Here is a 21,656-nt window from a genome sequence, read left to right on the forward strand (position 1 = left end):
TGCCTGTGCTGTGCACAACCCTCTTCGGCCAACGACGGGCAATTGACAATTGCCCAGTGAATTGGAAGTGGTGCCACTGTTCCGCGGGACTTTCGAGGGACTTTGCACATGCTTCCCATCCCATGCGCCAGGACGGGTAAGGTATGCATCGCTGACATACCACACCTTTAACGAACCAGCCAAGCAGGTCCGGGAACACAACATTGTTACACCTGCTGCTGTTGGCGCTTCCACCTATTCGTATCCCGGTACCACTGGGAAAACCATTATGCCGCCGTCGCGTGAGCACCACCCTCAAACCCACCGCACCGATTGCCGCAGCCCAACATGACCACCTTGGACGCCGACCTGGACCCACTATGGCAGGATCTCGACTGGTATGTGATATGGTGTTCTTTATTTCTTTGCTAATTACCGCGACGCCTCATGTGGCTTGGCTTGGCTTGTCTCGTTGTGCGGTTGCAGCTTTGCTTCCCGGGCCAAGTCTCACACGACGAGGCCAAGCAGTTCAGCCACAGTGTTGCTGCAGCACATCAGTCAATCAAGAGATGCGATGAGATAGACTGCAGATACGCTGTACGATGAACGAGATGGAACGGCTACTAACACCCCGCCAGGGCCATCGGCCAGATGCTGATTATGGGATGGGATGGAACCGAAGTGACTCCCCAGATCCGTAACCTGATCGAACAACACCATGTGGGCTCTATCCTGCTCACTGCAAAGAATCTCAAATGTAATCACAATACACCTGGCTGTAGTACTAGAGGGATCATCCACTGACTATTCGTATCCTGCAGCTGCCCAGCAAACAGCAAGACTCGTCCAGGAACTGCAAACCATTGCCCACCAAGCCGGCCATCCTCACCCCTTGCTGATTGCACTGGACCAGGAAAATGGCGGCGTTAACAGCCTCTACGATGAGGACTACATCTGCCAGTTCCCGAGCTCCATGGGCCAGGCTGCTGCCAGCAGTGCGGAGCTGGCCTACAAGGTCGCAAAGGCCACGGCGACCGAAGTCTCGGCCGTTGGCGTTAATCTGATCCTCGGGCCGGTGCTGGATGTCTTGACCAACGCGCGCTATCAACCATTGGGTGTCCGGGCCATCGGTGACGACCCTCAAGAAGTCTCGCAATATGGCATTGCCTCCATGAACGGGTATAAGGACGCCGGCCTTGCCACCTGCGGGAAACACTTCCCCTCGTACGGGAACTTGGATTTCCTCGGCTCCAGCTTGGATATCCCCATCATTACTCAGACGCTAGAAGAACTCTCCTTGAGTGCCCTCGTCCCTTTCCGTAACGCCATCGCCACGGGGAACCTAGACGCCATGTTCATCGGTGGCTGTGGCATCACAAACCCCTCCATGAGCGTCAACCACGCCTGTCTGTCAGAGCAGGTGATCGACGACTTGTTGAGAAATGAGCTCGGCTTCCAGGGTGTTGCGATATCAGAATGCCTCGAAATGGAGGGCCTCCGAAACGAAATCGGTGTCAGGACAGGTACTGTCATGGCGGTGGAGGCCGGCTGTGACTTGGTGTTGCTGTGTCGCGCCTACGACGTGCAACTTGAGGCTATTGCGGGTCTCAAACTTGGAGTGGAGAACGAACTCATCACAAAGGAGCGCATATACACGTCCCTCAAGCGGGTGTTTCGGATGAAGAAGTCATGCACGTCGTGGCAGAAGGCATTGAACCCTCCCGGTATCAGCTTGCTGTCCAAGATCCACCCCGGACACCTCGCGCTCTCGCTAAAGGCCTACGATGATTCCATCGCCGTCATACGGGACAACGATAAGCTTCTTCCGCTGCCCAACTCGATGCATCAGGAGGAGGAATTACTCTTACTCACACCTTTGGTGAAGCCGCTCCCAGCTTCTTCCATGACCAAGGCGCTCCTGGAAAAGAACAAACTCGAGGCGCCTACGAATCACGACAAGTGGGTGCACCGCGACCGAGGGGCTATCATGAGCGGCGAAGGCGTGTTTAGAGAACTTGGAAGGTCTCTCGCTCGTGCTAGACACGGTAAACTGTTGCATACTTCCTACACTGCGAACGGTGTTAGACCAGGTTAGTCCCCCGCGACCTCACTGTAACTTTGCTAATTTATGGACAGTACATGAAAACTTGATCAATCGAGCCTCATGTATCATCATTGTTACGGCAGATGCCAACCGAAATCTGTACCAGGCAGGCTTCACCAAGCACGTCTCCATGATGTGCTCAATGCTGAGGGCGAGCGGCCAGAAAAAGTCGCTCATTGTCGTTGCTGTCAGTTCGCCTTACGACTTTGCAATGGATAAGTCGGTTGGGGCCTACATCTGCACCTTCGACTTCACCGAAATGGCCATGTCCGCCCTGGTACGAGTCCTGTGTGGCAAGTTCAAACCCCAGGGGACGCTGCCGGGTACGCTTAGAAAGAGTAGAAAGGCACTCAAGTCCCGACAACACTGGCTTGTCGAAGCCTATAATCGCAACCGGGATGCCAGGGGGCTGAACGATCTCCTGCAGGCCCTAGCCAGAGCCAGCGCCCCAGCCCTCCAGTTCTTACAGACGACGAGGGCACACGCTTTCGAGCTACTCAACCCCAACATCGAGGAAGCCCACTTCGTGGTGCGCAATAGTAGCACCCAAGCTCTCTACGGCTTCTGCGCGACCTACTTCATCCAAGGCACCGGCATCATGGGCGCGCTCTTCGTCGACCCCGCCAAGCGGAACGTCTCCATCGGCAGATCCCTCCAGCGCCGAGCCCTGCGTGGCCTCGCGCAGAAACCCGGCATCAAAAAGATGCAACTCGGCATGTCCTTTCCGGGCGTCTTCCTGGGCATTCCCGCCGATGATAGCGCCGGTCTCAAGCAGTGGTTCGCCAACGGCGGGTGGGACCTCCAATTCCCGCGGCGCCTCGCCAACATGACCATCCCCTCCCTCAGTAACTGGAGCGCCCCGGAGGGCCTGCTGCAGAACATCCAGCGCGCAGGAATAAGCTTCGACCTGATCCACGGCCCGGACAACGCCGACAGCGTGCTCGGCCACATCATCGCCCACGCCAACCCGGAGGTGATGGAGTTGTACCGCTTTGCGCTACAGGAGACCAAGAGCTGTGGCGTCGTCCGGGCCAAGGGCCACGCCGAGAGCTTGTTGGGTACCGTGATTATCTGTAGCCCGGGGAGCCCGTTGGCCGGATTCATCCCTCCTCTACATCCGTCCCTAGGGCAGGAGGACGAACCGATCGGGGGGATTGTGGCGCCCCTTGTCGCGTCGTCGGCGCCTCAGGCGAGTTTGGTGCTCCAGGGTCTGGCGCTGATGGGGTTGAGGCAGAATAAGGCGCACAAGTCGTTCAGGAGTGTGTTGAGCTGGGTGCAGGACGAGGCCCATGAGCCGCTGTTGGCGATGGGGTTCGAGGCGGTACAGGCTTTTGAGGAGTATACAAACTCACCTGATAACGTAAGTGTTTTTATCCTCGGGTGCTTGGACGGGACTAACAGGTTATAGTGGCAGGATCTGGCATAAGCTGGGTGAGGATGTTAGTTTGGTGGACCAATGTATTCAGGAGCAATTTATGGGCATGACATCACTGGGACTTCACGTCAGGCTGAGGCTTTTGGTCATCTCTTCTCCTAGTACTCGTGTTTCTCGTTTTGGGTTTCTTGACTTGAGCTTTCAAGTTGGCATACCGCATTTCATACTTGGATATCTCGACCATTGTCCCCATTTTGAAGTGGCCTCCCACAGTCTCGACACTGGGTACATGTTCCTGGGTGAATCGCGCCATGAGAGGCGGTTTGTCCGCTGACATCAGCTTTCGTGACCGTAACTGACATACAACATCTGGGACACTTTTATAAGAAGGATGGCTACTTAAAGCCTATTTAAGCAGGTTGAACAAAAAATGAGAATCACAAAGATGTACAAAGTACCGAATTCGGAAGACCTGAGTTATCAAACCGACGGGGAACTGTTCCCAGCGGCAACTCCCTCAGTTCCTGTTCTTCAGTGACCTCACCCGCCCGATTAGAAGTCTTGGCAGAGGATCCAGCCCCGTGCGCAATTGGGGAAACCTGGCCACGACCTCCTGTAAGGTTGCACTCAAGCGACGGGAAGCGGGCAATCGGAAGCGCCTGGCAATTGCGGAGAGTTGGACAATGGAGAAGGCTTGGCACTGGGGTTCTCCACCTCGCACTTCAATCTCCCACACGCACGAACTAACTAACGAGGCCCATGTGCCGCGCATGCGACCGCCTTAACCCACTCATCGAAGCTTATCTCGAAGGTCATGCTCAACAACATATTGATCTACCCATTGTCGGATACCTGATACGAGTATCACGAAATCTGCATGAACCGACCAGAAGCTCCCCCGGAGCGGCAATGAAATGGCCGGCTTCAATCCCATGCCCGTCATGTCGTCCGGCGCCACTCCAGGCCCGGACACTATGGCCATAACGGCTTCGGACATGGATGCCTTCAATGCCTGTATGGGCTTTGACGACTCGCTGCTGTACGCACCCTGGATTCCCACTTCACCTTACCCCTCGGACTCGATTAGAACCCTCGCTGACCCTCCCTCTTCCCCTATCCAGCGACCCCGTCCACATGCCCCACGTACCCTACACTCCCACCGGCTACGACTTCGAAACCTTCAGCACTACCTTCGAAGACCCCTTCTCCTACCCCGCCCGACCCTTCGAAACCAACAGCGGCACCGGCCCAAACCGCAACCACCACCGCGGCGGCGGGGGCGGCGGCGGCAACGGACCACACCACCCGCTCGGCGAGGGCGGCGGCGGCGGCGACCCCATCCACAGCCACCACGACGTGTACGGGCACATGGGGGCGACGTCCCCGCAGGACGACGACGACGAAGGGCTGGACAACAAGCTGCTGGGGTTCGGGGCGCCGATCGCGGGCAAGGCGGCACTGGTCACCGACGCGGGCCACGTGGCGGAGCCGGCCATGACGGGCGAGCTGTACGGCATGTTCTTCGTGGCCGAGGACGTCTTCGGCGCCGACAGCAACACCTCGGGCCGCCCGCTCGAGCTGACCTGCTACCGCCGCAACCTGTGGCAGATCTCGGGCCAGATCACCCTGCCGCGCCATGTGGCGCACTATGTGGATGACCAGGGGCGCCGGGCGCCGGTGGCCGAGCTGGCGGCGTCGATTACGGCTGTGGAGAGCATTGAGGGTCGGGTTGCCGAGATGATTACTATTCCGTGGCGGGGGAGTAATGCGCCGCTGGGGGCGGAGGAGACGAAAGTGGTGAGCGCGCCGCCGGTGGTGCCGCTTGATTTTGGTGGTGGCGGGCAGGAGGTGGATGGCGGGAGCCGCGTGTCGGTGCCGGTGGCGTGGAAGAGGCTGCAGTTCAAGCATGCCACGGCGAATAACGGGCGGCGGAAGGGGCTGCAGCAGCATTACGTGGTGCAGATCAATCTGTTGGTCAAGAGCAAGGGCGGGGAATATGTCAAGGTGGCCGAGATTCAGTCGGGGCCGGTGATTGTCCGCGGGAGGAGCCCGAGGAATTTCGATAGCCGGAAGGAGGTGCCGCTGGGGGATAAGAGGCCGCTGGAAAGGAAGAATACCGAGGGACCGGGTGGTGGTGCTGGGGTAAAACAGCAGAAACAGGACGATGGGGATACGGTCAGGATGCAGCGGTATCCCTCGATGGGCGTACAGGTATGTCTTGTCCTTGATTCATACTACCGTACCTATGTAAATATTAACTACGCTTATAGCAATCGCCATCCGACTGGGCGACGCCCTATGCTTCCAGCACACCTAACGCTCAACAACATCCGAGTAAGAAATTCGCTATGGCCTCTCCAAACCTAAACCGGCCGCCGGTTCCGTCGTGGGGTACAATAGAGCCACCATCGCCGGTTAACTCAAAGCACACTACCACCAAGCCGAACCTATCAACAACCAAGCAACGCAACAATAGCGCTACAGGGCCCCAACCACTTCCGATAAACCTCTCCCTCTCCGAAGACGAGCGGAGCCCCCCAAACCGCGCCAGCCCAAACGACCCCACTCAGAGTCCTCAGCTCACCAAATCCTCCATGCTGCTTTCCGGTGGCGGGAAAGGGTTATCTGTTCCGGGGCAGGGTACTGGCGCCCAAAATCCGCTGGCAACGGCGCTCGAGACGGAGGATATGTTATACGAGTACTTCCCGCTCAGCGTCGACGACTGGTAAGTCCCCCCATCATCACACCCATGTCTCATGTCCCTATTATCGATCCAAGGAAGACTGGAGCGTGAGCTAACTTCCCTTCAAAGGATGCCGCCCGTCGACGCAATCTACCGGCCTCACGTCGTTCATCATACGATCGTCCCACCTGAGGTCAAAGCTCAGCAGGTGCGGAGTAAATCCAAACGGTACTTCGCCGCCGAGTGATCCTCTCCTTGCGGTGTGGCTTCATCTTCCAGCCTTACTTCGTTTCATCTTCCGACATCATTTCATCTTCCGATGTCACATCGTCTTGCGATGTCATCTCATCTTCGGCTGTCACTTCATCATCATCATCCTGGGCTGCTTCGGTCCTAGTAAAGAGGGAACGGTACGAGTCCACAAACGGGCCCACAAACAACCACGTTCCTGGGAAGAGGAAAGGCAACCACCTACGAAAGCCACCCACGAGCCTCGCCGCCCGGGGCGCCATTCCTTGCCACGGTGCTTGAGCCGCGATTCTGGCTCTCTCGCGGGCCCTGGCTCGGCGGCCGGCTTCGCCGTATATGGTGTACCAGACGATGTACGTGTTGATGCGGAATGGCTCCGGCGGCGGCTCCGGGTCCGGATCGTCGAGGCCGTCGGCTACCCAGAATGGGATCCCGCGGTAGCTGATTCCGGTATTGAACTGCATGATTGATGCTGGTTTGGAACGTTGGTTTGGTTTGCAACGTTGGTTCTTTGGTGAAGCGGATGGATCTGCTCTGGGGTCAATGGATGGAAATTCGTTTGATGTTGGGAAAATGGAGAGGACGGAGATTGAGCGAGGGCTGGGCTTCCTTATATACCCTTTGGTCACGTCATGCGCTTGGACGTTGACGATGGGAGACGACAGGTTGGGCGAGCATGGCGTATTCACCGTGCACATCATGATAGCTGGGATGCCGACGAAGACGCCGACGACGATAGTGGCGAGGGGAGTGTGCACGGGTGTATCGGGAGCTTGGGGGATGGATGGATGGATACCCAAATTTCTAGGACTGTTAAGGTTAGGTCAGCATACATATACCATTTTACTTCATGGTCTAGGGCAAAGGTTTATGAATAAATCGTCTTCAGAATGCCATTCATTTCGTCCCTCAACCTCTCCAGGCTGGACTTAAAAACATCGCTATATGCCTCCATCTATGTACAGACAAATCGCCTAAACCCTCCCCTGCATGCGGGCCGACGCACATGCTACCTATGCAGCAGCCCTTATCGCTCGCTCACCAACGACACCCCCTGATCGGGCCGTCTCCCTCGGTATTAAACCCAACACATGATATGATAAAAACCCAGGTATATCCCGGACAGCACGTAGCAGCACGCAACACCACGCAACACCACGTAGCAGCACGTAGAAGTACGTAGCAGCACGTAGCAGCACGTAGCAGCACGCAACCCCCCCCAAACACTCTTACGATAAACACGCCAACGCCACAGCCGCGCCGCGCAACGAGCTCTCCCGCGCCTCGACAAGCGCAATCTCCCCACCACCACCACCACCACGACCCTTCAACCTCTCGGTCTCCCTGTTCGCCAACAACAGCCCGTCCACAAACGCCTGCAGCTGCCGCCGATACCCAGGATAGTGCTCAACAACGGACCCGTTAAACGCAACGGTGGTGCGGCCGCGGCCAATGGCCACCTCGGCAGCCGTCTCGGCGGCGAAGGGGGACGTGTCGGATAGGCAGTCTAGCAGGATGCCTTCGGTCTCGGCTTTCAGCTCCCACAGCGCGTAGATGGAGGCGGCGACGACTGAGGCGGACCGCCGCGTTACGTGCGCCGCGAGGGTGCGTAAGAAGGACAGATCCGCTGGGGTGGGCTGGTAGTTGGGTGTCGGGTGGCGGGTGGTGAAGATTTGGAGAGCGGTGGTGAAGGTGGGGGTGATATCGCTGGGTTAGGGTTAGTAGGGGGAGAGAGATGCATGAAGGGGGGGGGGGGCATACGCTTCGATGAGAGAGAGAGTTTCGGTGTCGAGGGAGTATGGTGTTTGCAGAGAAGGTGGTACGACGCCGCCGAAGACGCCGATTGACGTGATCGCGTCGAGGAGGGCGAGGCGGCAGATCTCGCCGATGTAGTACCCGCTAACGAGCTGCTCGAGTGGTTGGAAATCTGGCCGGGGGTGGGCGGCCTTGAGGGTTTTATCCCATTTTGTTACGGGGAGGATTCCGTGGCCAAACATGCCCAATTCTGTGTTGATGATAACGTGGCTGGCCTTTTCATGCCAGCTGCTTGGGCGGTCGCCAAATTTTGGTTGGTCGATGGTCGTGACGGGGAGGTGGACGGCGATGTTGACGCCTGTCCCGAGAATGAGGCTGAAGCGAGTCGAGGGGGTGGTGTACGCTTCGGAGAGCAGCGCAGCGCTCGAATCGTTGACGATCGCGGACAATTCGACATGTAGCCCCTGGTTCCGGCAGGCTGACTTGATAATTTCTCCCAAGTCCTGCCCTACAAGCCCCTCGTTGGCGAGAAATCCCTTGCCCATGGCGCTTAGCTTGCCCCCTTTTGAAGACGTTTGCCTGTCGCTGTTAGCCTACGTAGTGTGACGGGCACAGCGGAGACATACTCGATGGGGAAACTCCAGGCCAATCCCATGAGGAGGGGGTGCTCTGGGCTGTGGCCTCTCGCGCTGTCCTTGGCCACGGTCCGGTGTATCCTCTCGGCCATCCAGTCGAAGAACTCGGTCCCTCTCAAATTCCTAGCATCATTGTCGATCTTGAACGAGTCCATTCGGATAATGCTGCCTTCCGGTCCCGATTCCCCGCGTCCCCTGAGCTCCACGAGTGCTACCCGGAGCGTCGACCCGCCAACATCGAGAGCGAGATACTGGCCGGATTCATGGCCGGTGGGTAGTTGGGAGTTGTATGAGGGCAGCATGCACTCCGGGTTCGACCACAGACGTTCCCTGAATTGACCCTTCAGTTTCCGTGAAAATTGCATCAGCCCGCCGGCTTCGAGATGTCCCAACAGCAGGTGCTCGGCCTCGGCGAGGAAGTCGGCTGCGGGGTCGGCGCTGACCTTGACCCCGGCATCTCGGGAACCAACGGGGACGGCAGGGGCGACGGGGCTGGACCAGAAAGCGAGCAGTGCCTTGAGAAACGACTTGCCGCGAAAGAAGGACTTGAGAGCCGAAACGAGAGCCTCTCCTAGCGAAGTCATGGCAGAAACGAGTGGCATAGCGGCATGACAGGGAGAGAGGCGAAGAGAGTGGTGGCGGACAAGGCGTGCGCTTTAAGTCATCCAGTGCAGGGGGGGAGGGAAGGCGTCTGGAAGGGGAGACACATTCCAGTGAGCGAGTGATACGAAGCACTTCCGGGGACGGGGCACGCAGCCGGGAGAGTCTCCGCAAATCCGACGAGAGGATGGACGACCGAGGCGAGGGCGAGGGCGAGGTACTGTTGTAGACAGGGTGCCGGTTGCTGGTCGGGCTGGACTCGGCCCTTGTTGGTAGGTAGGTTTGATCGGGGGCCAGCTCAAGTCAGCGCACACTACCTTACTCTGGCAGTTGGCATGCTGCGTGCCAAGTAAACACACCACTACCGGGCCGTAAAATGACTGACACGGAAAAAATGAAACCTGCCGGATGCCGCCGTGCAGGAGCGGGAGGCGCGCGGATGGGACGGCGGCGCGACCTACCCTTACTCAGGGAGAAAGCAAGCAAAGAATGTTACAGGGGGGGGGAGGCCCGTATGAGTGGGGGAGGGGGAGGAGGGGGAGGAGCTGGAGGCGCTGGAGGGAAGGTACTTTGTTGGCAAGAGAGAGAAGAGGCACAATGCACAATGGAAAGGGTAAGGAAGGGGTCCAGCCAGGCCGGGCGCAGGCAAAATGTGTGAGACAAATGGTCGATATGGGCCGTAGATTGACGGGAATCCAGGGGTAACGACCGGAGCCAATAGTAGCCGCAAGCCCTCGTGTCACAGACCGCGGGTTGTCGATGCGAGGGATCCAGGTGGATGGTTGTTCTCTGTGGGATGTGTCGTGTGTGGAACTCGGCGGCTTGCAGGCTGCCCGTCGGGTACGTACTTCGTACCTACCAAGTACAGACGGGGACAGCCCAGCGGTGCGGTGCACTGTGTGAGTGGTGCTCGAGTGAGTGCCCAGGAAGGAGCCCGCTCAGGTGAGAGAACCTGGAAATGACTGATGAACGTGCTGTGCTGACCGCCACGCCACGCAACGAACGCGACCAAAAAAAACAATGGAAATCCCACACTAACTCGTTAGAAGGCGAAAAAGAGCCGAGAAAACACCCCCCCTTGCCCAGCTCGGTGGAAAGGAGAGGGATCCCGGCATCGCCTTGCGCTGTGTGCTGCCCTGTTTGCACCTTGTGGTGGTCGCCGTGGCCCGCCGCGTCCTCCGCCCGGAACACCAGGGGACGTAACGTTGCCTTGGTTCAGTGCCAGTTCCAGTTGCAGACGGGAGCTGTTGTCGATCGGACGGGCCTCGGTCCAATGCGGGGCCAATCCAGGCGCCAGCGGCACCTGTGGGGCCACCAGGCAGTTGGTCGGCTGCTTGGCGTTGTGGCCCTTTTTGGCAGGCGCACGGACCATACAAAAGCTTAATTCAGATCAAACCAGAATCATCAATTTGAACTTGGACTTCAAGTTCTCCAAACATCAAGCGAGGCATGGAATTGACCTGCAAGTAATCTGTGGCTTGGTCCAGCTGCGGACCCCCGGCGGATGAGAAGAGCCTCAATCCACCGCGCCGCAGGATAAACACGCAGCAAATTGACAAGAACAAGCTGACTAGGTTGGCTCAAGCTCACAAATCGGTTCTTAAGGGAAAGAAAGAAAGGAAGCAATGTGCGAATTCTGTCAACTCCAGACCGTACCTACCCACAACAAGATGGAGTCGCAGCTGCTCCTGCCACACAACTCTCCCACTCCGATTTCCACATCCGGCCTGTGGCCTGTGGAACTTTCCTTTTTCTTTGGCTTCAGTTTTGTTGTCACGGTGCTCAAATTCGGCGCAACCAAGCTAAACGCCCTCCATCCGCTTATTGGACCCCGTTCTGTCACCTGTTGTTACCTACCAGCTGACAGATCAAAGGCTTTGCACCACCGACGCTTCGTTGGGTCTCTCTCCGTCCACAGCCTTCTCCTCCCACTGTGTGCTCTGGGAGAGAAACTGGAACCCAAGAACGTTCCATCTGTGACGCCATGCCTCCATCGCCTCCTCCATTGACACTCGGCATGCTCGGTAGCTTATCTGGTATCATGACCGATGCTATCCACAGGCTCACACAGTACACGGTGATTCCGGACAGTCGCCGGCGGGCTCACTGTTACGCGAACCGTCACATGTTCCAGGCCTTGTCCACCTTCTTTGACTTCTGGAGGCGTTGTAGTGGACGACGAGTCCCATTCTTATTGCCCTCCTTGCCTGATATCCCGCCCTCAGCTCTCTCCCTAGACTTTCCCACACCACGGAAGCCCTGGTCACTGAAACCCCTCTACTCCCTAAGCTTCACTTGATCTAGGATCATAGCCTCTTCCTGAAGTCAAGATGAGATTCTTCATCAGAAACGACGCGGCAGCTGCCAGCGACCACGTCGCCTCTTACATCGTCGACCGTATCAACCACTTTGCCCCTACGCCAGCTCACCCCTTTGTGCTCGGCCTCCCCACAGGGAGCACACCACTAGGCGTTTACAAGTCTCTTGTCGAGACATACAAAGCTGGCGAGGTATGACAGCCGAGTTGACGCCGACGAGATCGGTTATGGCTGACATTGGGTAGGTGTCCTTCGAAAATGTTGTCACCTTCAACATGGTATGGCACCCTATTCTGAGTTGTCAAGCCATGATAGCGGAAATGTTGATGCTTCTTGCAGGACGAGTACATTGGCATCCCCAGGGACCACCCTGAGAGCTACCACTCCTTCATGTGGAAACACTTCTTTGCACACGTCAACATCCACCCCACCAATGTGCACATCCTCGATGGAAACGCCCCAAATCTAGAGGCGGAGTGTGTCGAGTACGAGGCAAAAATACAAGCCGCTGGTGGTATCGACCTGTTCCTAGCTGGCATGGGCGAGGATGGACACATCGCCTTCAATGAGCCTGGTTCCAGCCTAGCCTCCCGCACTCGCGTTAAGACGCTCGCATATGGTACCATCCTGGCCAACAGCCGCTTCTTTGGCAACGATTTGGACAAGGTGCCGAAGATGGCCTTGACGGTGGGCGTCCAAACAGTCCTAGAGGCTCGCGAGGTCGTCGTTCTCGCCCTCGGTGCCCGCAAGGCCCTTGCCCTGCAACGGTGTGTTGAGCAAGGGGTCAACCACATGTGGACATTGTCGGCTCTGCATTTGCACCCTCACTCCATGATCGTCTGTGATGAGGATGCGACGCTCGAGCTACAGGTCAAGACTGTCAAGGTAATACTCATTATCACCCATTAAAATGACCTTCAATACTAACACACACCTAGTACTTCAAGGACATTGAACAAGTCGCTCGCACCCAAGGCTTCCAGCAGATCCTCCCCTCCGAAGTCCGCACCGGGCCCGCGCCGGTACCAACAACCATCGTAACGGACGAGTTCCCGGCGCCGACCATCCACTCCCCACAGCCCACAACCTCACGTCTCCTCCGCGCCACTCCGGCAACAGAGTACCCGCTGCGCTCACGCTCATCCTCTCCTGACTTCAGCGCGCGTCACCTGCTCGCCACGCCCGAAACTGAGTACACCCAGGATACCGAGTACACTCTAGACTCGCGGTCTGGGACTCCCGACTTCATGCCTGACAGCATGGCGTCGCGCATCGGAGACCCGTCGCTTCTGAGGCGAACCACACCCAACCCGGAGCAGCGCCAACCGCGCCAACGATCCAAGTCGCCTGCCCTGGTTTCGGCAAGTAGGCTCAATGGTATCAAGGTTTGATACCATGTGATCTCAGCCGGGATATATATTTTGGGTTATCTATTGAAGGAAGGGGATGCATGACCAGATTGTTATTCACTTGAGGACACCCCTTCCGGTCAAGGGTTGCTTTCTGTCCACCTTAAACAAGATTGATAAAGTAGAACCACTTGGTTTTTAGATCCAAGAGAGCGATGTCTGTTGTCCTCGCCATAGAATTAGATGTTACCAGTAGAAATAATAGTTGTATATCACGCATGTATACCTGACGTCAGTCGCATGTGTACTTTATACGACCACCGTGTATTCCGTTGTCATTCGCTTGACTTGTGCGCGTCATCGGCCCGTGAACCCGCCTGCTTCATGTCCCATATTTACGATATGAGCATCCTAACCTCACACCAACTGCTACTTGTTACGACTGCATAAGGAAGCATTTCATTACACATCTCACAACGTGATTCAAAATGGGAAATTGTAAAAGAGAAGAGCCTCTCATGTTCTTTCATCCGTCACCGGCGCCACCCTCTTCTATCTGGTCTCCAAATCCTCTCTTCTCAGACCCGCCTCAAAACCACACGCCCTCTATAACATACAACCGACTGACTCGCTTGCTCAGGTGACAAAACCTCAACAATGACGAGTCACGAACCCACCCAAACCTCAAAAATGGAGTAGAATGCCCCCCCCCCCCCCCCCCCCCCCCCCCCTGCCGTTTTGTTTACGCCCTCCCGGCCCTTCCCAAGGCCACCGATACGCCGGCATCCAGCCTGCTCGTAGCATGCGAATTCAAGACCATCGAACGTACCGCAGAAAAGAAAAAAAAAGAAAAGAGAAGAGAGAAGAAAAGAGTACAGAGAGAAGATGAAATGCTTGGAACTAAAGGTATAAAGTGCCGTACCGCATGCCAGACGCAACATCAGCAAAACAAAAACTCGGCACCGCAAGAAAGAAGCAGAAAACTCGAGACGGCCAACACAGACCGCAGCGACAATGCACCAGCCAACCAAGTACCCAGGCAAAGCCCGCCTTTACCCCAACCGGGCCTTCACTCAGAGAGAGCGGCACGCGGGAACCTGGGTTTTCACACACATAGCAAGACAACACGCAGAAACCGAACCCAAGCGGAATCAACACCCACCCCCCTCCCCATCCGCCACACCCCCCCCAGCAGAACACTCCTCATCCATACTCCCATACCCCGGATCCGCCTCCATGCCCACCACGCTCTTGGTCACGGCCAAGCAGCGCGCAATCATATCCGCGCGCAGGCCGGCGTCCACGCCCGCCTTCTGGCCCGCGGCGCTGTCCGAGCCCATCCAGATCCGCAGGCTGCCCGCGAGGCGCTCCAGGGAGCGGGCGGCCGTCTCGCGCGCGACGGCGTGGCGGTCGAGGGCGGCCATGAGGTGGAACGCGGCGGTGTAGCCGAGCAGGGAGAGGCCGGCGAGGTCCTCGGCGGTGATGGTGGTGGCGGGCAGGACCGAGTTGATGGTCAGGTAAGCGGCGGCCGGGGGGTCGTCGAACTTTTGGAGTTGGGCGATGCCCATGGCGCAGCGCAGCGCCATCTGGGCGTCGGGGTCCGGCACGATGGAGGTCATGGGGGAGTCGATGAGGGGCGGGACGCCGCGGCTGTAGTCCGGGTGCTTGTCCGGGTTGGCGGACGGGCCGAGGGCCTGCAGCGCCGAGACGATGTGGCCGCCGCGCTTTCCGTCGGCGAGGACGGCGCGGGCTATGAGGGCGCGGACTTGGGCGTTGGAACCGATGGGCGCGACTCGGACGGCCAGCGCGATGTCGTCTGCCAGGCCGGGGACGACGGCGACGTCGTCGCGGGGTTTCCGGAGGCTGGCGAGAAGGACGCTGTGGAGGGTCGAGTTGGAATACCATGCCGCGACGGCGTCCATAGGCGATCGCACGGCGGGATCTTCGACAACGGTGTCCATGCCGTCGATCTTGTCGACGACGTTATGGGTTGTGTGCTGGTTCCATGCGAGGTTGTGTGCGCGTTGGATTATGACGTCGCTCAGGACCTCGTCGCAGTCCTCCTCAAGCAAGGTAGCGAGGTGCTCTGGGAGGGCGTTGTCATGAGACGACTCGCCCTCGGGGAGGGAGTTGAGGATGCGGTTGAGCTGCCTCGCTTCGTTCCACTTCATCCTCGCCAGCTTGGCAGCAATCAGGTTAGCGGCCCAGGTAGCGCCGTTGAGCCGCCAGAGCAAAACCCGAATGTGCAGTGCCTTGAGCATGAGCCGGAGAGGCGTGTCTGGGAGGGTCCCTGAGGCGATGAGTGTGAGTGTGAGACGGCTCTTATTAATCTCAACGTCACCGCCGGCAAGCTGGGCGTCTAGGGCAATCGACCAGGCCTTGACTCGGGCAGTCTCTTCTTCTTCGCTCAGCCCGGTGAGCGCGAGGTAGCCGTGAGAACCAACGACATTCCTCAAAGTATATTTCATCGTCTTGACCAGAAGGGCGGCAGCTTCCAGGAAGAAGTTATGCCTCGGCACCCAAACGGTCTGGATGGCGGTGAGCCAGGCCTGCCTCCTAACGTGGATGGGCGAGGCGAGAGACGGTACCGCCTTAACATCAGCAGCGGTGCTCGTTGACTTCTCGGAAGGCCGGAAGGCAGACAGGTCGAGGAACGACGAGCAAACCGCCCACAAGAAGGCCCCTACGAATATGAGTTGGTTCAATTTGGCAAGCATGAGCACGATTGACACGTCCAAGCCCCCAACGGTAAAAAGAGGGGCTCGGACAAATGGCGCGAGAGACTTCGGTAGGAAAGAAAGACCGCGTGCATCGGTCTGCCCGGTGGAATCGGGTTCGATGAGCACGCAAACCAGCATCAAACCGGCGAGAGAACCCACCATGAGCTTACCAAGGTAAGGGTTCCACCGACCGGTCTGTGCTTGCGCTTGCTGCTGTTGTTGCTGAAGTTGTTGTTGGCGTACTAACGCGGGGGTTTGGCCGAATTGCTGGCCAGCCACCGGATATGGACGGCCTGCGTTCAGCTGTTGGGCTGCTAAGATCCGCTTCATACTGTCCGGGATGGGGATCATCCCCGGTGGATCCGATGACTGAGGTGTCGCCATTGGTGTGTTCAAGAAAGCGCCGCCATCTTGTGCGTATTGTACCGGAGTAGGTGGTTGTTGTAGGGGGTTTGGTAACTGGTTGGTCAGGGCGCCGGCCATGAACAGCTTCTCAAAAGCTGAAATTCTTGCGTGCATACTGCTGTTCTCTTCGAACAAACGGTTATTACGCTTCTCGAGATGCCTGATATACTCGGTAGCTTTGCTGAGGATCTATAAGGGGGTTAGATTATCAAAAACGGTGAAACTGGAAACGGGGGTCGCCTACCGTGGCCTTGTTAAGCTTGTGGGCAGGCGTCAAGCCGTGTAGCTCCTCTCGGTCTTCGGTGGTGTCTTCCCCTCGGGCACTCTTGGACATGATCCTTAGCGACGGGACACTGTCTCGCAGTGCTGCGATCTTGTCATTAAGATTATTCCTGTACCGTTTTTCGATCATGTTGTGCGCCGTCCTCTTGACCGGTTGCTCAAGATCGTCGTCATCGTCCTCGTCGTCAACCTCGGCGGATGACTTGCGCTTCCTGCTGTAGCCCTTGGATGGACCGGCACCGTCCGGTGACGAGAGGCTGCCCTTGTCGTGGCCACTAGACGCCGAGTCCGGGCTGCCGGCGGCGCTTTGGGGTGAGCGGTACTGAAGGTGTGGAGGCATAGCGATGGTTTTCAGCCGCTCACGCTGTGCTGGCGTGAGCGTGTTCTGGATGCTTCGTGGATGCCCCGGTTGGAGAGAATGCAGGTCTGGCAAAAATGCCGACGCTAACGGTACATCGCCCGCCGCGGCCACGGGGGCAAAACTTGGGTCGTTGGCGGGCGCGGTAGATGATTGGAGGTAGAATGGTTGTTGCGGCAGTTGGCTCAGGTTGAGGGGGAGCTCCCAGGTCTGCTGGGGTGCGGCACCGAATGGGTTTCCGTCGTCTATGGGGGACTCATGTGGGGGGGTGTCCTGGAAGGTCCATTGTGAAGCCGTGACGGGGCTAAAAAGGCCGGGCTGCTGCTGCCCCTGCGAGGGGGCGGTGACAGTCGGAGCAGAACTCGATGAAGTCCCGGGCTTCCCACCCGCATCTGCAGCGGAAGTGGGAGTCTCGGTTACGGTAGACGCAGCGGCAGCAGTAGTAGCGGGCCCCGAGCCGTCCACCATGCTGCTATCTCCGAGAGTCCCGTCCCCAATATCAAAAGCGCCCAGCCCTCCGTCCAGACTGCTGAACAGGTCGGGCGAGTCAGCGGGGAGGTCGGTCATGGTGTCCCTCTCTGCCCTATAGCCCAGGGTCTGCAAGGCGTGCTGGGATCGGCTATTGCATACGGGCCTCGCTGCGGGCGCGCGGGCGACAGTCGAACTCAACCGTGCGAAGAGTAATTGGGCCCCACGGAGACGGGCGATGACAGGTAGGGAGGTGCGGGCGGGGAGCGAAAGCGGGTGCGATCGACCAATTCGGCAACTCGTCCGCAGCGGCCGGCGGTAGGATTGCTTTCGGCGGGAATCGTAAGCTTGGGCTGTATGCGGGTTGTTTTGGCGGCGGTGTTATGGGCGGGGTGAGCAGCCGTTGTCGGGATTTTTGGCGATGGCTCGAGGTTGGAGGGAGGAAGTTGAGAGAATCGGGTTATGTGTGGGACGATTCGCCCCAGAATCGTATGATGGACAGGCGGGTGCAGCCGAGCTGTTTGGGCCAGGGGGACCCGCGCCGCGATTGGCACCTTCTGTTTGTGATTGGCTGGCTGCTCCAGGTATTGCACTTGTCACGGCGGCGGGGTCTGCTCCTGTCGGCGCGTTTAGAGTTTGTGCTCTTCAATCGGACGGAAACATCGACACGACATCTGGATAGCCCATAAATCCGTGTTTACTTGATAAAGACAAGCTCACCAGGTGTTCTTTTACGATATGAAGCCCAATGACGGAAGATGTTTAACAATAACCAATACGAAAAAGAGCCGAGCCGAACACACCCAACCCGCTGCGTTCATTTCCAAATACAGGTTTGGCGTCGGGGTGTCAATACGTCGTATGACGTATGCGTCACCCTCATACAGGCAAGAAGCTGGCGAGTCCGGTCATTTTGCTCCGTACCCGTATTGATCTGCTTCTTGGGTCTCGGGTCTGTACGCAAGTCGAGAACACACTTTGCCCCGCGATGCAGGCTTTATGAGCCCAGAACACCCCCACAATCGCCCCGAGGATGTCTACTTGTAAACCTTTAGACCCGGACCAAGCTGCAATACTTGCCCGAACATAAATCAGTCCCAGAGGGCTCTCCGCTCCGTAACGGCCGCATCCGCGAGGTGCGCGAGAAGTCTTGTCGGCTCCTGCCGCCCACTTTCCGCTCTTCGCGGGCTACCTACTGTGTACTGTGTAGAAGTCATCAGGGTCCCAGGAACATCCCAAAAACCATTAACGGACGAATTGATGTTCGCCACGCCCAGATCATCCCATCTCCCTGTCTCCCCACTGACATCTTTTGCCTTCTCCGCTTCCTCGGATTGTTCTCGAATTATTCTCCAAAGTTCTGTCATCCGAGGCCAAAACGAAGATCAAGGCTCGTCCAGGATGTATCAAAATGGTTCGGCATCGTGGGTTGGGAGGGATACCGGGGTTAACAGTTTCATCGCACTCCACTTGAAACAACAACTCCCTCGCATCCGGGGGCAGGAGTTTTCGTGTCAAAGGGAAATTGTTCACAGCTTCTCGACCTGCATCAGACTGAAAATTCATCAATTGCTCTCGTCACTATGGATATCAAATCCTCCTCTACTCTCCAGCATCGCCAGATGCAAAAGCCATCCCCACCAGGCTGAGTGAGCTAACCAAAGCCAACCAACCATTACCCTCCCCCCAAGAACACAAAAAGAAAAGCCACAACCAATTGTTCAGAAACACACATATCACCATCACCAAATATCCTCCTCACTCCTAACCATCTCCACAGTCGGCGTCTTGGGCTCCATCCGCCGCATGCGCTTGCGGTCCGCCTTGGTGACGACGCTCGGCGTGATGGGCACGACGGGCGAGAAGGGCTGGTAGGGGGTGTAGGGCATGGGGGCGCCGGTCCAGGGGGTGCGCATGCCCGTCTGCATGCCGCCGTTGCCGCCGGGCGACATGATGGGGCGCGTGAAGACGGTCTGCTTGGTCGTCGCGTAGCTGGCCGTCGTCGGGCTGCTGACCGAGGGCTCGTACGCCCGTAGCGGGAGTGCGCCGCCCTCGCGCACGGCGGATGCTGCTGCGGAACCTGAGCCGCCGGCGCCGCCGCCTGGGGTCCGCGGGAAGGAGGAGGTCGATGAGTTGGCGTTGGCGTGGTGGCTGGGGAGCTGGAAGGATTGTTGCTGGGGCCGTGGGGAGGCCGGCAGGGTGATGTCGCTGGGGAAGCGGGTGGCGCCAGGGCGCGGCGAGACCGGCAGGCTGACGAGCTTGGTGGTCGACCTTTCGGAGGACGCCGAAATCGGTTCGTGGTCGCCCGCTGTGCTGGTTGCGGTTGACGAGACGTCCCGCGCATGGTATGGGAGGCGGTCCTGGCCGCGGGTTTCGCGCTCGCGTTGTTCGCGGCGGGCGGCCCGGGTTGGGGGCTGGCCAACGGCCGCGTCGATGCGCGAGTCGATACTCTGCGTGCTGACGGGGGAGATGTCGGGCGTTGGCAGGTGGCTGCTACCGGCGGCTGAGGCGGCTGCCCGTCGGAAGGGAAGGTCCGAATGGACGAGGGGCGGCGGTGCCGGGGGAGCATAGTGGCGAGGTTGGATGGCGTTCATTTCTTGGTCGTCGTGACGCGGGAAGGTGCCAGACATGGGCGTCATGATGGGGGATGAGATGCTCATTCCTGCCGCGCCCATCTTGTTCTTGCGGGGAGACTTGAGGAATGAGAATATGGAAGAGCTGCGTGATTGCGCCTTCTCATCCCGGGCGAGGTTCAGGCTCGTGGGCTTGTTTCTCTCCTTCTTAAGGCCACCGGCTTTCGCCGGGCCCGCGTTCACCGTGTTGGACGACGGTGAGGTGAGCGAAGGCCCTTGGTACTCTCGCCCTTCGGCCTTGGCCTGCTCCTGCTCCATCACATACTTGTACATCTCCTCCAGCTGTTGTTGCGCCATGACTTTGTCTCGGCCTACGACCGTCTGATCCACTGAGAGGTCGATGCCGGGGGCAAGGATAGTCGAAGTCGGCGAGGGGGGCAGTGAAAACCGAGCGCTGCGACTTCGTCGGGCTAAGCGGGCCAGTCCTGGTCGGGCTCAAGGGTGAAGGGGATGGGAGCGAGAAATTCTTGATCGGACTCGTCGGGATCTGGAGGGATAGCGTCTGAAGCTGCTGGTGTTCGAATGGCGGTTGCGGAAACTGTGGGTGGTGGTATTGCTGATGCTGGGGCTGCTCGAGCGGTTGGAACTGTGGGTGCTGAAACTGCGGTTGATGGAATTGCTGGTGTTGGAACTGCTGGTGTTGGAACTGTTCGAGCTGTCCGAACTCGTCCGACCGTTGGAACTCCTCGAGCTGTCTCTTGTAATCCTCCTCGGCTTGTTGGAGCAAGAACGGGTCGGGGAACGGGTTAAACTCTTCGAAGAATATGCCGTCTTCCTCGGGAGGCCGGTCACGGTTCCGCAAGTGGTCACGGCGGGTCTTGGAAAGAGCAAGAAGAAGAAGGGCGACCAGCACCAGGGAGAAGGCGTATGCGCCGACAATGCCACCGATCTGAGCCGGGAGATACTTTGGATCGCGAAGCGCACCGGCGGATGCTGGAGGGCCGTCCTCGGGCGACGGAGCGGGGGAATAGTCGAGGACTAAGGAGAATCGACGTGACAAGTGTCCGGTCCACGGCGCAGCGGAACACGAAGGGGCCCAAGACGAAGCCGTGAGCAGAAGAACCAAGACAGAGTTATAGACCGACACGCCAGGTGGCATGGTGGTTGACCAGGTCAATAAACCGAAGAGAGGGGGTCGTCGCAAGGAGACGTTAGAGTTCAAGGATGGACCACGGTATCCGCCATGCCGAAACACGATGTGATTGAGATGCGCAGGATGCAATTACGCTGTCTATGGCAAATGGCTGACAGCAGGAACACGACACTGCGTGTCAACGGGCCAGACTGGGTATATAGCGGCTGTTGAGACGCAAGAGCAGTGCAGGCGAGCGGGACCTGTGTCGAAAGTGGGCGACAATGGGCGAGAGAGGGCGAGTGGGCGGCCGGCTCGGCACTGGCGCTGCAACCATTGGTTCCTCCATTGGCCGCCGTTGTGTGAAGTCGCTTCTGACTTGCTCAGGAACAGCTGCGCTCGCATGACGGGCAAGGATTTGGCGAAAATAGCGCCCGCGTGTGCGACCTGTGAGGGACCTCGCCAACGCCCGCTGCCCGTTCTTGGGAGAGAGGAATGTGAACTGCAAGGTCGTCCTGTCCCATGGTTGGCCAGATCAATCTGAATTCATGGGCGGGCCCAGCGGCAAAGGCAGGCCCCTGATTGGATAGCACCTTCCAGCCCGCACATCCCCCGCCATTGACCCGCATCTGCCCCTGTCGCCGCCCCTCTTCCCGTCACTTGCACTTCTT

General features: G+C 58.2%; 7 protein-coding genes across 7 annotated transcripts; 3 read left to right on the plus strand and 4 right to left on the minus strand.

Moving 5' to 3' along the window:
- The first annotated feature begins 55 nt into the window (after positions 1–55).
- Positions 56–3,943, plus strand: B0H64DRAFT_407165 (glycoside hydrolase family 3 protein). The gene is made up of 5 exons (XM_062804555.1): positions 56–377; positions 618–736; positions 801–2,069; positions 2,116–3,443; positions 3,492–3,943. Exons 1-5 carry the CDS (start codon positions 328–330, stop codon positions 3,507–3,509), a joined length of 2,784 nt encoding a protein of 927 aa, XP_062656123.1. The 5' UTR covers positions 56–327; the 3' UTR covers positions 3,510–3,943.
- A 222-nt stretch (positions 3,944–4,165) lies between these two features.
- B0H64DRAFT_232521 (uncharacterized protein) lies at positions 4,166–6,405 on the plus strand. The gene is made up of 4 exons (XM_062799745.1): positions 4,166–4,497; positions 4,580–5,669; positions 5,729–6,183; positions 6,271–6,405. Exons 1-4 carry the CDS (start codon positions 4,373–4,375, stop codon positions 6,386–6,388), a joined length of 1,788 nt encoding a protein of 595 aa, XP_062656124.1. The 5' UTR covers positions 4,166–4,372; the 3' UTR covers positions 6,389–6,405.
- Positions 6,320–7,243, minus strand: B0H64DRAFT_232530 (uncharacterized protein). The gene has a single exon (XM_062799746.1). It carries the CDS (start codon positions 7,089–7,091, stop codon positions 6,423–6,425), a length of 669 nt encoding a protein of 222 aa, XP_062656125.1. The 5' UTR covers positions 7,092–7,243; the 3' UTR covers positions 6,320–6,422.
- Positions 7,244–7,471: 228 nt separating this feature from the next.
- B0H64DRAFT_232536 (uncharacterized protein) lies at positions 7,472–9,585 on the minus strand. Its single transcript, XM_062799747.1, has 3 exons — positions 8,772–9,585; positions 8,152–8,724; positions 7,472–8,097 (listed from the first exon to the last, which is right to left on the minus strand). The coding sequence occupies exons 1-3, from the start codon at positions 9,380–9,382 to the stop codon at positions 7,620–7,622; spliced, it is 1,662 nt and encodes a 553-aa protein (XP_062656126.1). The 5' UTR covers positions 9,383–9,585; the 3' UTR covers positions 7,472–7,619.
- Positions 9,586–11,550: 1,965 nt separating this feature from the next.
- On the plus strand, positions 11,551–13,150 carry B0H64DRAFT_232570 (uncharacterized protein). Its single transcript, XM_062799748.1, has 4 exons — positions 11,551–11,890; positions 11,944–11,976; positions 12,038–12,583; positions 12,637–13,150. The coding sequence occupies exons 1-4, from the start codon at positions 11,711–11,713 to the stop codon at positions 13,087–13,089; spliced, it is 1,212 nt and encodes a 403-aa protein (XP_062656127.1). The 5' UTR covers positions 11,551–11,710; the 3' UTR covers positions 13,090–13,150.
- Positions 13,151–14,093: 943 nt separating this feature from the next.
- B0H64DRAFT_232608 (uncharacterized protein) lies at positions 14,094–17,540 on the minus strand. The gene is made up of 2 exons (XM_062799749.1): positions 16,417–17,540; positions 14,094–16,361 (listed from the first exon to the last, which is right to left on the minus strand). Exons 1-2 carry the CDS (start codon positions 17,377–17,379, stop codon positions 14,199–14,201), a joined length of 3,126 nt encoding a protein of 1,041 aa, XP_062656128.1. The 5' UTR covers positions 17,380–17,540; the 3' UTR covers positions 14,094–14,198.
- Positions 17,541–19,022: 1,482 nt separating this feature from the next.
- B0H64DRAFT_467896 (uncharacterized protein) lies at positions 19,023–21,476 on the minus strand (the record flags this gene model as incomplete). Its single annotated transcript, XM_062807729.1, has 2 exons — positions 20,302–21,476; positions 19,023–20,234 (listed from the first exon to the last, which is right to left on the minus strand). Exons 1-2 carry the CDS (start codon positions 21,010–21,012, stop codon positions 19,023–19,025), a joined length of 1,923 nt encoding a protein of 640 aa, XP_062656129.1. The 5' UTR covers positions 21,013–21,476.
- Between the last annotated feature and the right edge of the window lie 180 nt (positions 21,477–21,656).

Source organism: Chaetomium fimeti (assembly GCF_033439085.1).
Source record: "Chaetomium fimeti strain CBS 168.71 chromosome Unknown B0H64scaffold_7, whole genome shotgun sequence".
NCBI classification, from domain to species: Eukaryota; Fungi; Ascomycota; class Sordariomycetes; order Sordariales; family Chaetomiaceae; genus Chaetomium; species Chaetomium fimeti.

Excerpts from the sequence above, each read along its gene's own strand:
- B0H64DRAFT_407165 (XM_062804555.1), top strand. The coding sequence starts at position 328 with ATGACCACCTTGGACGCCGACCTGGACCCACTATGGCAGGATCTCGAC. Across the intron at positions 737-800 it reads CACTGCAAAGAATCTCAAAT|CTGCCCAGCAAACAGCAAGA; the intron begins GTAATCACAATA and ends CGTATCCTGCAG. Across the intron at positions 2,070-2,115 it reads TGCGAACGGTGTTAGACCAG|TACATGAAAACTTGATCAAT; the intron begins GTTAGTCCCCCG and ends ATTTATGGACAG.
- B0H64DRAFT_232521 (XM_062799745.1), top strand. The coding sequence starts at position 4,373 with ATGGCCGGCTTCAATCCCATGCCCGTCATGTCGTCCGGCGCCACTCCA. Across the intron at positions 4,498-4,579 it reads GGCTTTGACGACTCGCTGCT|CGACCCCGTCCACATGCCCC; the intron begins GTACGCACCCTG and ends TCCCCTATCCAG. Across the intron at positions 5,670-5,728 it reads ATCCCTCGATGGGCGTACAG|CAATCGCCATCCGACTGGGC; the intron begins GTATGTCTTGTC and ends CTACGCTTATAG.
- B0H64DRAFT_232530 (XM_062799746.1), bottom strand. The coding sequence starts at position 7,091 with ATGATGTGCACGGTGAATACGCCATGCTCGCCCAACCTGTCGTCTCCC.
- B0H64DRAFT_232536 (XM_062799747.1), bottom strand. The coding sequence starts at position 9,382 with ATGCCACTCGTTTCTGCCATGACTTCGCTAGGAGAGGCTCTCGTTTCG. Across the intron at positions 8,725-8,771 it reads GCCTGGAGTTTCCCCATCGA|GCAAACGTCTTCAAAAGGGG; the intron begins GTATGTCTCCGC and ends TAACAGCGACAG. Across the intron at positions 8,098-8,151 it reads ACTCTCTCTCTCATCGAAGC|CGATATCACCCCCACCTTCA; the intron begins GTATGCCCCCCC and ends ACCCTAACCCAG.
- B0H64DRAFT_232570 (XM_062799748.1), top strand. The coding sequence starts at position 11,711 with ATGAGATTCTTCATCAGAAACGACGCGGCAGCTGCCAGCGACCACGTC. Across the intron at positions 11,977-12,037 it reads ATGTTGTCACCTTCAACATG|GACGAGTACATTGGCATCCC; the intron begins GTATGGCACCCT and ends TGCTTCTTGCAG. Across the intron at positions 12,584-12,636 it reads TACAGGTCAAGACTGTCAAG|TACTTCAAGGACATTGAACA; the intron begins GTAATACTCATT and ends ACACACACCTAG.
- B0H64DRAFT_232608 (XM_062799749.1), bottom strand. The coding sequence starts at position 17,379 with ATGACCGACCTCCCCGCTGACTCGCCCGACCTGTTCAGCAGTCTGGAC. Across the intron at positions 16,362-16,416 it reads ACAAGCTTAACAAGGCCACG|ATCCTCAGCAAAGCTACCGA; the intron begins GTAGGCGACCCC and ends ACCCCCTTATAG.